The 13597-nt window shown below is 41.6% G+C and overlaps 1 protein-coding gene across 1 annotated transcript in view; it reads left to right on the top strand.

Moving 5' to 3' along the window:
• LOC125235749 (head-specific guanylate cyclase) overlaps window positions 1–13597 on the top strand; it is a 164892-nt gene that overhangs the window by 75200 nt on the left and 76095 nt on the right. The window contains exon 7 of the mRNA XM_048142332.1: window positions 11830–12008. Within this exon, the coding sequence (XP_047998289.1) occupies window positions 11830–12008 (179 nt within the window). The remainder of the gene's footprint in view (window positions 1–11829; window positions 12009–13597) is intronic.

Below are 13597 nucleotides of genomic sequence, written 5' to 3'. Positions count from 1 at the left end.
CAATCTAAATTTTAACAAAAACCTGAGAGAAGTATAAAATCCGTTGTAAATGTAACAATAGCGTGAAGTCAAATAAATACAACTTCGAAGGCTGTGACGAGATTAGATCCATGGCTGATTTGCCCCACGTTGGGCGCCAATCGGAATTTTAGTAACCTGAGAATATTAAAAACCCGTTCTAAATGCAACAATTGCTGCTAAGTCAAATTAAGACAACTACGAAGGCTTAAACGTGACCCTTCGTAACTGACAGACGCCTAGATCTTGTGCAACTTGATGCTCTAATTGTAGTAGTTTTCGCCACACAGTGACTTACCTACAAGCCAATTCTAGCTTACACTTGTTATCTTTAGGGCATCTAAAAGATGTTATTCGAATGTCGTCGCTAGTTTCTGCAAGGCGTTTCCTTGGCACTTCATGACAGACTGACGCCTTGAACTTGTACAACTTTGTGAGTGCTTTCATTATAGTAGTCTAGCTCAGTCATTGAAGCTTAAAACTCGTAATCTTAGGGTCGAGGTTTTGGCCCCACGTTGGGCGCCAATCTAAATTTCAGCAAAAACTTAGATCCATTGTAAATGTAACAATTGCAGCGTAGTCAAATTAAAACAACTGCTAAAAAATGTCGTTCGGATGTCGGGGCACTTCGTGACCGACAGAATCCTTGAACTTCTGCAACTGCAAGAATGATTTGAACCTAAGTACATCGCTTTCATCATAGTAGGCTAGCTCAGTCATAGGAGTCTAAAACTACCTAAGAGTTTAGCCCCAGGTTGGGCGCCAATCTGAATTTTAGTAACCTGAGAGAATTAAAACTCCATTGTAAATGTAACAATTGAGGCGAAGTCAAATTAAGACAACAGCAAAGGCTTGTACGAGACTAGAACCGTGGCTGATTTGAGCACGGACTTCTGGATGTCGTGGCTAAGCATCTGAAAAGCGTTTCCTTGGTTTTTTGTGACTGACAGACACTTTGACTAGTGCAACATGGTAACTGTTTTTATTTTGGTAGTTTAGAACTCGTAATCTCAGGGTCTAGAGTTTGGCCCCACGTTGGGCGCCAATCTGAATTTTATCAAAATTCCGAGAGAAGTATAACATTGGTTGTAAATGTAAAAATTGCGGTGAACAGAGGCTCTAGCCGTTTTCTTGGCAATTCTCGACTAACCGATGCCTTGAGTTTGTGCATTTTGTTGAGTTTTTATATTAAAGGAAAAAATGGAAAAATTTACGCTTCCGGCGGGACTTGAACCCGCATCATTTGCAATCCGTGCAAGGCTCTTAACCAATTGAGCTACGGAAGCCGCGCCGGACATCGCAAATCTTTCCATGCCTTTCATTATGTACACACGTCTTGGGGTGACGTCTAGCGCCATCTACCGACAGACTATTACATCTTGTAATGTTTAGAATCGTTAGCAGACGTTTCTGCTTGTTAAAAATAAATTTTGTTGAGTGTTAATTAATGAATCTACGGTTGTACTCACGTTATTATATCGCTGTTGCTGCGACATGTTTCGGGCCAATTCGGAGGCCCCTCTTCAGGCATATAGAACTCCGCCGTCACGTGAACTCCTATATGCCTGAAGAAGGGCCTCCGAATGGACTCGAAATATGTCGCAGCAATAGCGATATAATAACGTGAGTACAACCGTAGATTCATTAATTATTTGAATATGTCTCATGAAAGTTGTATAATGAACTGTTGAGTGTTTTCATAATTGACATGACATTTAAATCTCAGCGTCGTGGGTTTGGATCCCACATTGGGCGCCAATGTATCTTGGTGCAAAACCAGAGAGAGAAAATATTTCAGTAGTAAATTTAGCGATCGCGGCCGAAGTTAAACGAAAACAACTGTTTCGGATTGGCGTGAATTTTTTGCAAGGCGTTTTCTTGGTACTTGAATACTGACAAACGCCTTGTTTAACATGGTGAAGTACTTTCATTGTAATAGGCTAGCCCAGTCAGTAAAGCATGATAATCTTAACCTAAGGGTCGTAGGTTTGAGCCCCACGTTGGGCGCCAATGTGTTTTTTAGCAAAACCAAAGAAACAAAAAAATTCCTAGTAAAATTTAACGATTGCGAAAATTTTAACGCGGCTGGTGATTTTTTTTTATACTACGTCGGTGGTAAACAAACATACGGCCCGCCTGATGGAAAGCGGTCACCGTAACTTATGGACGCCTGCAACTCAAGGAGGGAGCGGGTTATAAAACAAAACCGAAGTTTGACAGCAGTTTAGGGTCGAATTGTTTTAATATGAGCCTTTTTGAAAAGCCCCTGCGACTGATCAAGAGATTTACTGGGTCGATTGCCACTAAAGTGTTCATTTAGCACTTTGTGACAGACGTACAGAGCTCGTTCAACTTGTTAACAGAATCGCACTCGCAAAATTGGCTAAGACCGGCATTGCACTGTTAGTCGCATTTCACTGTCAGATCGCATCGTCATGCGAATGGTGAACCGTTTGGGCTTCATCCAGTTTACGGCAGTAACAGCTATTGTGATTCCGGGATGAAATACATTCGTTGGCTGAATATCCAGAACAAAGTACAGTCAACAACTCTGTGTATATAGACAAAGTGCTAAAAATATGTATACACACCTTAACGCACAGGCAATAATGCTCTGTATGCATATTTTTGGCACTTTCTATTTACAGTTGTGTTGTTGACTGTACCTGAATACAGAAAACTTTGAGTTATAATAAAGATTATTATTTCAACTTTGATCACATAAAGATGTTCTCTTTAGTTAATGTTGTGTGGTATACTCTTATATTATTGGCTCTTAATCATGATCTCGAAAAATATGATAGAGTCTAATTTTTAAATACTGAATATTGAATGTAATAATTGCTCAATATGACCAAACAAATGCAAAGTTTAGCCTCATGCTTTATTTAGTGAGAGATTTTATACTTAATAATTTAACGAGCTTATTCCACCGTCCCCATCTACCTCTACCATCGGACTCTTAGATGCACGGCCGGTTTCCATCCTTACTTGGCAGATATTCCGCGAATTCGCACGAAGCGCTTTGCTTCTTCTTTTCTTATGCGCACTGCCAAGGAGTGGAATTCCTTGCCGGCGGCTATATTCCGAGCTCATATAACCCGGCAACCTTCAAATCAAGAGTCAACAGGCATCTTCTGGGCGAGCTCACTCCATGGCTAGTCTGTGGCCAAGAGCCCATTTATAATAATAAAAAAAAACTACTATAAAAATCCTGTTGTTAAAAGCAAACTTTAAAATGACATAAAACAAATAAAATCCAATGTTCTCAAAGTCCATCGATAATGGCTTTGGCAAAATTGACATCATTTCTCCGCGGTTGAAACTTCAATCTATCAAGATTATCTAAATTTGCAGCCCCGCTATCTCAGCATTGCAGTCAGACTGACCTAGATCAGGTCTTTATATAGAACTGTTATGTGGATGTAGAAACGGCAAACGAAACTTTAAATTGGTCGTTCTCGGGATGCCATTGTTCAATTATGGAACAAATGGAATATGTATTATGATGACACGTGTTAAATATTATAACAAAGTATAGTCAAATATTTCGTAAAAAATAATTAATTTTTCTTATCATTATACAAATTCCTAAATTAGTCATTTTTAAAATTTACTACGAGATTATAGGTATGCTCTAATAAGACAGTATTTATTACACGTATCAGATCAACCCTCTCACGTGATTGGTAATTTTCAATGGACTCTAAGTATTATATTATTACAAGTGATCAGGGTTTTGGTTACCATTCGGAAAAACGGACCTAAATACAAATATCGTGTTACCATTTTAATTTGATATAATGCGAATTGCAAAGAGAACGAAACAAAGAAAGTCAATACTGACATCAATTAGCCAAAAACACAATACAGGCTGTGATTCGTAGATTCCTAGATTACGTGACGATTGGCTTAGAAGCAAGAAACAATCAAGTGAAATAAATATAGATTATTGAGATTTCTTATTAAATTTTTCCGCTGAAGTTGCGTGAGCGTCAGGACCCCTGGACCACTACAGATATTTGATGTTTAGTACATACTAAAATTTAGTACCTATTTGATACTATTTGGTACCTGAGTACATAATTATATTTGGTACCTCCACTGATATCGAAAAATCGAGCGAATAAAGTGGCCAGACATTCTGACGTCAGGATGTCTGGACCATTTTTGGTTTACATAGTTCTAGACAACACTACTAATTGATATCTTAGTCAATATTTACTACCTATTTGTTACCAGTCAATATATTTTTTTCAAATTTTTTTGGCGTACCTGAAAGTTATGATGGAATTTAAAGTTGTGAGCCCAGCCGTGGCGTTGAAGTATGTAGCGCCTGTCAAAAGAATAGAGGCAAATCCGCATGCCTTCCTACGCGTCAACTTAAATAGGAATTTATTTTTAGGCACTCGCACATCATCTCTACTGACTAGTGGCATTAATATAGTCGAAATATAAAAGTAATTAGTGTAATTACACTAGTTTTCCATTTTCCTCCTGAGAAAACCTCCTACAGTCTCAATAACGTCTAATGTCATGTCATGTCCCTGAGAGACATCTCAGTCAATATTTACTACCTATTTGGTACCTGTCAAAATATATTTTTCAATTTTTTTTGGTGTACCAGAAAAAAGTTATGAGTGTTACTCATGAAGTTGCAGTCGTTCTTGTCGCACAAATTTTCCTCAGCAAGAAGCTAAATGTATGATATTATATTATATTCCAGTTTACCTACTTTTCTGTTTACGTGATTTTATTTGTAATAATACTTTATGATATAAAATATTATTACACAGTATATAATAAACAAAATATCACAAACAAAAATAAATAACAACCTTGTAATTTATTTTCTTTTGGGAGTTTCCATCGAGGTATTTGTCGAAGAAAATAATATCGAGGTCAAAGAAAGCAAACATCGTAAACCTTTCGGAAAAAAATATCCCTAGGTAGTTCCCAATATAAAAAATGTGCTTAATTTTATGAGGGTAGTAAATGAGAAACGTGATAAATAATATAGTAATGAAGTCGGGGATGAAATATTTATTTGATGTTTACAGGTTTTTTTTTACAAGATGTACCTTACCTTAGCGACGATTGGTTAAGGTGATTTAGATTCAGAAAGAAGTTTTTGAAATGTCGTAGCACCGTTGAAGAGTAAAAAAAAACATATTCTTTTTTAAACGCAAAAACGTCAATTTTGACACTGATTAATCAGATATTTTATCGAATATAGATCTAAAAATATAAATCCGAATTATCATGGAAGGCCATCCATATTATGCTTGCATGGATTCAAGAAGGCTTAATTTTGTTTATTGTTGTTTGTTGCACTATCTCGCTTTAATACATACATCATGATAAATAGGTATAGATAAATCCGCTGTAACCAATCGACTCAAAACAATACCATATTAAACAACCTTATCCTGTGTACCTAGCCAACGCCACAACCGCTTACGCTTCGTAAACGTATCGTAGCTCTTCCTACTGCTCTTTTGCTTTCGTTGACGCAAGACGCCGATCGAAACGCAGTCTAGCTCAGTCGCACCAACACGGAAAAGCGATTGTCTAGCTACGATTTGGCTACGTGAGCATTTCTTTTTTTTTGCCACTTTTATGAAGTGTGATATTTTTGAAAAAAAATATGCTGTTTCTACTTAGAATTACTAGCCTTTTCAATCTTAGTAGTTAAAAAAATTGTCCCATACGATTTTTTCTTATTTTGTTATCATTTTCCGTACATTTTGTATGGAAATTCTGGGACACTTTTGCGACGGGACACTTCTGCGACGCCAAACGTCGCAGAAATGCAGTCTGGCTCTGTCGCGCCAATACGCAAGCGCGATAGAGATAGATTGCATGTCTGCATGCTACTCGTTGCGTCGCAGAAATGTCATTCGGCTACGGGGCCTGTATAGTGGCGCGACAGAGCTAGACTGCGTTTCCATCGCCATTTGGCGTTCGACGATTGCCACTTTGGCTAGGCCGGCTGGTGTGCAATTAATTTTATGTATTCCCTATCCATTTTGGTTTATTTATGTCTCATTTATTTTAGGCCATATTATCTAGTCTCATTTCCTGAACCTCACGTAACTGTTAGTATTAGTATTTCAATTCGAGCGTTAAGTTGAAGGGTATAAGATTGATTTTGAAAGGTAAACCTGACGCGACATACGACGTTGGAGAAGGTAGTGTACGTACATCGTCTGTGAAATAGCCCCCTTAACGGCCGGGTTTAGGTGGACTATAATTATTTATAGGCCCTGGTGGATTAAAGACCATACGTTTACTTTTTATCTTTATAATTAGGTTATATTTTATGTTGTATGACCATAGTGATCTGATTTGGTCGTGATCGTATCTACTGTATTCTGTATTACTCGCATTACTTATGTGCGTAAAATAATAATAATTATTATTTTATATGGAAGTTTTTACATAATCGTCGCGTTGCAGTCATGAAGATGAATTTAATAAAAAACAAGTTTGATATGAGTGTTGATAAATAAAACCATAACCACAGGAAATAGTACGCGCAACAGTTTGATATGAGTGTTGATAAATAAAACCATAACCACAGGAAATAGTACGCGCAACTGGACACGAGTTACGAATTCCGTCTTATGTGCACCTGCACGGGAAGCATGGTCGCGCGATAGACGATAAAATAGCAGGCCGTCCCTATCGCACTATTTGTAAGTGCGATAGGGACGGCCTGATATTTTATCGTCTATCGCGCGACCATGCTTCCCGTGCTGTATCGTATGACGTTTTACAGTACATTGTAGGCTCATAAAGTACTACTTTGCGATCAGTACGAGTAAGCAGCACTAAACCAAAACATACCATAAGAATACGAGTATATTGTTCGCGTATAAGCAAAGTAATATTCTTGATATGAAAATAACGTTTGTTAAAATTCGAGTAAAAATAATCCACCGCAAGTCTTTTGCAGCAAACAGGGGCCCGATTTCTGAATTTCGAACGCACGAATTCTCTGTTCGAAAGTTTGTGGAAAAAGTCATTTTAAATCTAGTAATAATGGATGTCGTTTTCGATTCCGTTAGACCGTTTTCCCGGAAGAATTCTGATTCCGTCGGAAGGATTTCAATAGAAAAAAATCCATGGGATATCGGTCCAACATCCGATTTGGGATCGGATAATGTGAAAACGCACTTAGTGTAATTAAATCGCTAGTAGTGAAGATGTTCTTGAACGAAATTGACGAAATCGAATAGTCCACATTCAAATAACGGCCCCCAGGTATCAACATCATCAAAAACGCTTACACTTTTTAACGACCAATGGGCTCCGAATGACCCAGCGAGGAAATTTAGGTTAACTTTAATGTTAAGACCTTCAGCTTTATTTTTAAACACGAAAGCCCCAAGGGCGACCTACCATGCAGCTTCCGTTAGTAAAAAGGTTAAAAGGGTTATTTTTGAATTAGCCTTAATTAATTATGTGAATTAAAAACAAAGGGGAGAGAAAATTACTTTATATTCTGAATGTTCTCGCTTTTACGAAAATGCTTATGATAAAAAGTTTGTCTACCCACAGTTACTTGGAAAACTGTTATTGAAAGTTGTTAATGGATTTACATTTATTTTACTTAGAATCATGATATTTATGAAATAATATAGTCTTTTATCATTGTTCAAAGTAAATGAATGAACATAAATTCACTAGTTTACTGCGTTGTTTTGTTTATATTCATTTGCCTATATTTTGGTAGGTATTACATAAAATTATTAATATAAGTTGTCATTTGTTAAGATTTTGTTTCTCAAAGTTTGACGCGGGTTCAAAATGTCAGCGTGTATAGAACTATTAGTACCTACCTAAATATCATAGTGTAAATTTTATTTTTGAATAAGTTTATAAGATAAACAATGTTTCCAAAAGTGTCGCTTGGGGCGTTTCTGAAAATCTCTCGGCGGGAACTAAAGAGCGCGGATTGCGAGCGGAATGCGCGCGGATTGTGAGCGGAACGCGCGCGCATTCAGCACGCACAGCCGCTACGCTATCAAAACGCTTTATGTGTGGCGGAGGCTTTAAATGTAATGCTTACCGTAATGTTACCGTTACGCCATGTTTTCAAATGAAATTGACGATATAGGTACAGAATTGCAGATTTCAAAATCAAATTTACGCTTTTACATTTTGTTTGTGACATTGTGGAACATAAATTTGTAGTAGGTACCTAATACTCGTATTTATACTGTCACTACTGTCAGGTTTCCTATAGTAGTTGTTCGAAAGATAATACCATTTGGTTCTGGGGTACAGAGAAGAACTAATGAGACCTTTTTGTGCAGAGTCGTGGAAATGTTTTGATATTAGCCACGGCTGAATGGAGACACAGGGTACCTAGCCAACGTCACAATTGTACGCTCCATAAGCGTATCATACCTTAGCTCTTTAGCTCTTCAGTAGTGGCACGACAGAGCCATATTGCATTTCGACCGCCACGTACTTTGGCTAGGACGGCGGACGGACTTCGGAAGTTATACAAACTAGAAAATAAAATACTCGTAAAAGCGGAAAAGCAATGGTACTCTGTGTTCACTGTTCAGTAACTCTGGTTTCTATTTCGTTAGGTGTTTTGTTTTTAAATAATCGATGGAATCAGGCGTTACTTTGCGGAAATTCATGTTAATCGTAAACTAGAACTTTCCTTTGCTAATCCGCGAATAGATAACGTGCAAGTCAATCAGTGCTAACCTGTTATAATTACTTGCGTATTTTTTGCATGCAATTAATTTTCCCACCCTCCCACCGCAAAAATAAAAATAAATACGCAAATAAATATAACAACCCACCACCAAAAATACAAAACTCGACACGTGTTTCGCCTCTCTACGAGGCATCCTCAGGAGCTGATGTTGACGGTCCGAAGTCCCGCAACTGACTGATCGTCCCCTCGTAACATCAAGTCACATCCCCCCTTTTGGGGGATGGAACTGCGCCTTTCCATCTTTTGTGAAGATTTTTGGCGGCTTGGTGTCGCCGCCCGTGACTACGGGCGGGTCATTAGTTGCCATCTAGGCTTGGCTTCTTATGTGGAGTGTCCGCCTGGTGGTGGAGCGGGTGTTCCGCCTCCGGGTGGTGCTCCTTCAACTGCTGTCTTCTTTTTGGTCTTCCTTTATGGTCATCAGTGTTCTTGGTAGCTGTCGGGTTCTTCTGCTGCTGCGGTCGTCCGGTGGGCGCGCGTGCAGGGGCGCTATGCCCTGTAGGTGTTGGTGGCACGAGTGGTCGGCGCGGTCGAACATTCGGTCGGTCAGGCTTCCGACGAAGTCGTCCAGTCTTTTCCACTTTAGGCCGGCTTGAATGGAGTCGTTTCGCACGTAGCGTGGGGCTCTGACGATGGTGCGTAGGGCCTGGTTCTCCTGCGCACGCAGTCTCTTTTTGTTGGTTTCGGAGACCATGGAGAACCACGCTGGAGCTGCGTACGTCAGGCGGGACCGGATGTATGTTTTATAGATCCCCAGCTTCGTGCGACGAGGGAGGCTGCTGGCTAGGACTGGACGCAGGAGAGTACGCGCCGTCTTGGCACGTTTCACCACGTCATCCACATGCGGCTTCATGCTTAGCTTCCTGTCGATGGTTATCCCCAGGTACTTGACTTGGGGGCTCCATTGGACTTCCTCTCCCAGGAGGCGGAGAGGTGGTGGTAGTTGAGTGGCACCGGTGATGATGGCTTGGGTCTTCCCCACGTTGACTGACATCCTCCATTTTGCCAGCCAAGGGGGAAGCGCATCTAGGGACCTCTGTAGTTTGACGGCAGCGTGGCGCGGGTTCATGGACGCGGTGTAGAGTGCCGCGTCATCCGCATACAGTCCCAGTTCTGTGTCGCCTGTGACTGGGAGGTCGTCCGTGTATACTGAGTAGCACGTTGGAGAGAGGACACTGCCCTGTGGCACGCCCGCGAGGATCGTGCGCTCTCCTGAGGTGGCTGCTTCGACCTGGACATGGAACCGGCGGTTCGTCAGGAATGATGCCACCACTCTGACGATTTGCCGGGGTACTTGGGTCTTCGACAGCTTGTATAGCAACCCCTCGTGCCATACTCTGTCGAAGGCCTTTTCCATGTCCAGGCAGACGGCTGCGGTGTGACGGCGCCTATTCATGGTCTCCCCCATGAAGTTGAGCACCCTGGTGAGCTGCAGTGTAGTGCTGTGGCCGCTTCGGAAGCCGAATTGTTCTGGCCTGATCTCCAGGTGTGGGAGGAGCTTGCCCAGAAGGAGTCGCTCGAACACCTTGGAGAGGGTGCTGAGCAGTGTGATGGGCCTGTAGTTCTCCGGTCTTCTTCTGTCCTTGTTGGGTTTCGGGATCATGATCACCCGGCCAAGTTTCCACTCGGACGGGTAGTGGCCCGAGCGCAGGATTCCGTTGAAGAGGCCAGTCACCGCCACTATGGATCTTAGCGGCAGGTGACTTAGCGCTGCGTTCGGGATCTGGTCCGGGCCCGGGGCTTTCCTTGGGTTGCAGCGTCTTAGGAGGCGCTGCACTTGGCCAGGTGAGAAGAAGATCGGGTCCTCTTCTGGTGCTGGTGGCTGCTCTAGGAACCTCTCCAGGTGTTCCTCGACTTGTTGGTGGTGAGCTGGGTCTTGGCTGGGGTTGGGCCGGAACTGGTTTGCCAGGTGGTCCGCGAAGAGCTGGGCCCTGTCTTCCGCCTTGTACCTGGGCTGGCCTTGGGGGTCGGTGAGAGGGCGAACCGAGTCTCGCGTCATGCCTAGTTGGCGGCAGAGGCGGTGGATGGAGGGGGTGTCTCCTTCCAGCGACGCGATGTGGTTCTCCCAACTTTCGGTGTCGTGGTTGAGCAGCTCTTTTTGGACCTTCCTGACTAGGTCGTTTAGTGCTGCCTTTGTAGTTGGACATCTGGTGATCTGCCATCTGCGTCTCAGCTCGTGCTTCTGCTTGATGATGTCCAGGATACGTTGCGGTAGGAGGGTGCGTCTCCCCCCGCTCTGGACCGTGGTGGAGGCTTCGCGAAGCGCGTCCTGGATGCAGGTGGTATTGTTGTACCTAATTATCTCCAACTGTTCCAGAACCCCCAAACGTCAAACGGCCTTCCTGTGGCCTTTAGGACAAATAACACTTTGCACTCCAAGCTTTGTAACGGCAAAGATAGGATCGAGAAAGGGAAAAAATCTGGGGTTTATAAGTTGAGCTGTGATGTTTGTAACAAAGTGTACGTGGGCCAAACGGGCCGCAATTTCACTACTAGGTATAAGGAGCATATGGCATCATACAGGCACAACGATCCAGAGAGATCCAATTTTGCAAAGCATTTGATAGAGAGTGACCATACTGTATCAGAGAATCATTCTTTTGATGTTTTGTTTTGTTTTTATATTATAAAAATGATAGTCTATGCGACCAATTGCACCCGTGATGCACTCTCTAATCGCGTTGCAGCGTTTCACCAACGCATCAAACGAGAATGTTAAATTGATATTATAAGTTAATCAGATAAGGTTTTATCTTATTTTCATACATTTTACACTATACATACATACATACATACTATCACGCCTGTATTCCATGTTTGTTCAGAGCACATGAAACTTTCAAGTTTCAGTGCCCTCTTGCAAATAAGGGGTTCAAACAAAAGAAACTGTGACATTGCAGTGACAGGTTGCCAGCCTCTCGCCTACACCACAATTTAACCCATATCCCACAGTCGCCTTCTACGACACCCACGGGAAGAAAGGGGGTGGTGAAATTCTTAACCCGTCACCACACGGGAAACCTATAACCTATTTTACCTATAACCTATTATTAACTCCATTTTCTCATCCACAGGCTCAGGATTCATGCGTCTCTTCGGCACGGAGCTCGCGTCACGCGGGTCGAGTCTAAACACATACTTCAGGCTGCTTCGACCGCGTGGCGTCCCTCTAGACTTCCGCGAGATACTGAAGCGTGTGAACACACCTTTCATGTTCGCGATCAACATTCCTGGAGCTGTCACTGCAGCTGAGGTAAGTTTAGTCTAAACATAATATTATACTTTAGGTATCTAGGGGTGTGGCGTCTCTGTAGACCTCCGCGAGTTCCTGAAGCGTGTGAATACGCCTTTCATGTTCGCGACTTACATTTCTGGAGCTGTTATTGCGGCTGAAGCAAGTTCAGTCTTAGCACATCAGGCTGCTACGGCCGCGTGGCGTCCCTCTAGACTTCCGCGAGATTCTGAAGCGTGTGAACACGCCTTACATGTTCGCTATCAACATTCCTGGAGCTGTCACTGCAGCTGAGTTAAGTTCGTTCTAAACATAAATGTACTTAGACTGCTGCGGCCACGTGGCGTCCCTCTAGACACGCGAGATTCTGAAGAGTGTGAATACACCTTTCATGTTAGCGATTAACATTCCTGGAGCTGTCACTGCGGCTAAGGTAAGTTCTAATCTGACTAGGAAACAAGTGAAGATGCCACTTTTTACGACATTTTCAGATGTTTCGAGTGAAACATTTTTTTATGGCGCCACCAAATTCGACAGATTTTAGTTTTTGCCCCCCTTGAAAGGAGTCTAATTCCAGCGCCACAACAACACAGATGTGCCAACAGCCAATCAGGACCAGTTTATAATGAAACAAAAGTGTATATGTTTTAAACAACACTTCCCCAGTTTTAATACTTTAACACCACAACCTCTGAATAGCTACGCTTGGCTTCGCAACAGGAAAACAACTTTGTGCTCTACCAGTTATTAAACGTTTATTGGATTTAACTTTGACTGGAAGCGGAACAATGTTCCAGTAAATTTTATTTATATAAAAGGAAACTGATTAATTTCTTAATTCATTTTTCAGACGGATTAATCCATTAAAAAGTGTGTCAGGAAATAAGTCTGCAAAAAATTAAACGGTACAGGAAAAAAAAAATTCAAGCTCTACAAAAACCAAAAACGGCCGATTGCAGCTATTCTTTGGCCCATCGGTGGAAAGTTGCCAGTCGGTCGGTGTTTACAGGTTGCACTTCGGGGAGTGTGCTCAAGAGCTACACGAGCTTATTCTACCGTCCCTATCTTATTTTACCATCGAACTCTTAGATGCACTGCAAGTTTCCATCCTTACTTAGTAGATACACCGCGAATTAGCACGAAGCTTCTTCTTTTCTTGTACGCACTGCCAAGGAGTGGAATTCCTTGCCAGCGGTTGTATTTCCGAGCTCATATAAACCGGCAACCTTCAAATCCAGAGAGAAAGAGAGCTCACTCCATCGTAGGCCACGTCTTTGCCCTCGGCTAGTCTGTGGCCAAGAGTAAACCCATTCCATTTCATTTTTTTTTCATTTTTCCTTTAATTTAATAAATACATAAAGAGTAAACCAATTTGTAATTTAAAAAAAAATCTGCATTCGTTAGTGTGTAATAAGAGGCATTGAAACACGAGTGTTTTGATGCCTAATTATATATATACATTTGTCATACGCAACTTTATTAACATTCATATATGTATGAAAGTTTTCTACAATATGCGATATTGCCTAAATTCAGGTTTAAGAATTAATAAGCAACTTCACTTTTAAAACGTTCGATAACTGAAACGAAACAAATCACTGATATCTCGA

Source organism: Leguminivora glycinivorella, chromosome 18, assembly GCF_023078275.1.
Source record: "Leguminivora glycinivorella isolate SPB_JAAS2020 chromosome 18, LegGlyc_1.1, whole genome shotgun sequence".
Lineage (NCBI taxonomy): Eukaryota > Metazoa > Arthropoda > Insecta > Lepidoptera > Tortricidae > Leguminivora > Leguminivora glycinivorella.
The sequence above is the reverse complement of the archived record's forward strand: the minus strand, read 5'-3'. Positions and strand labels throughout refer to the sequence as shown.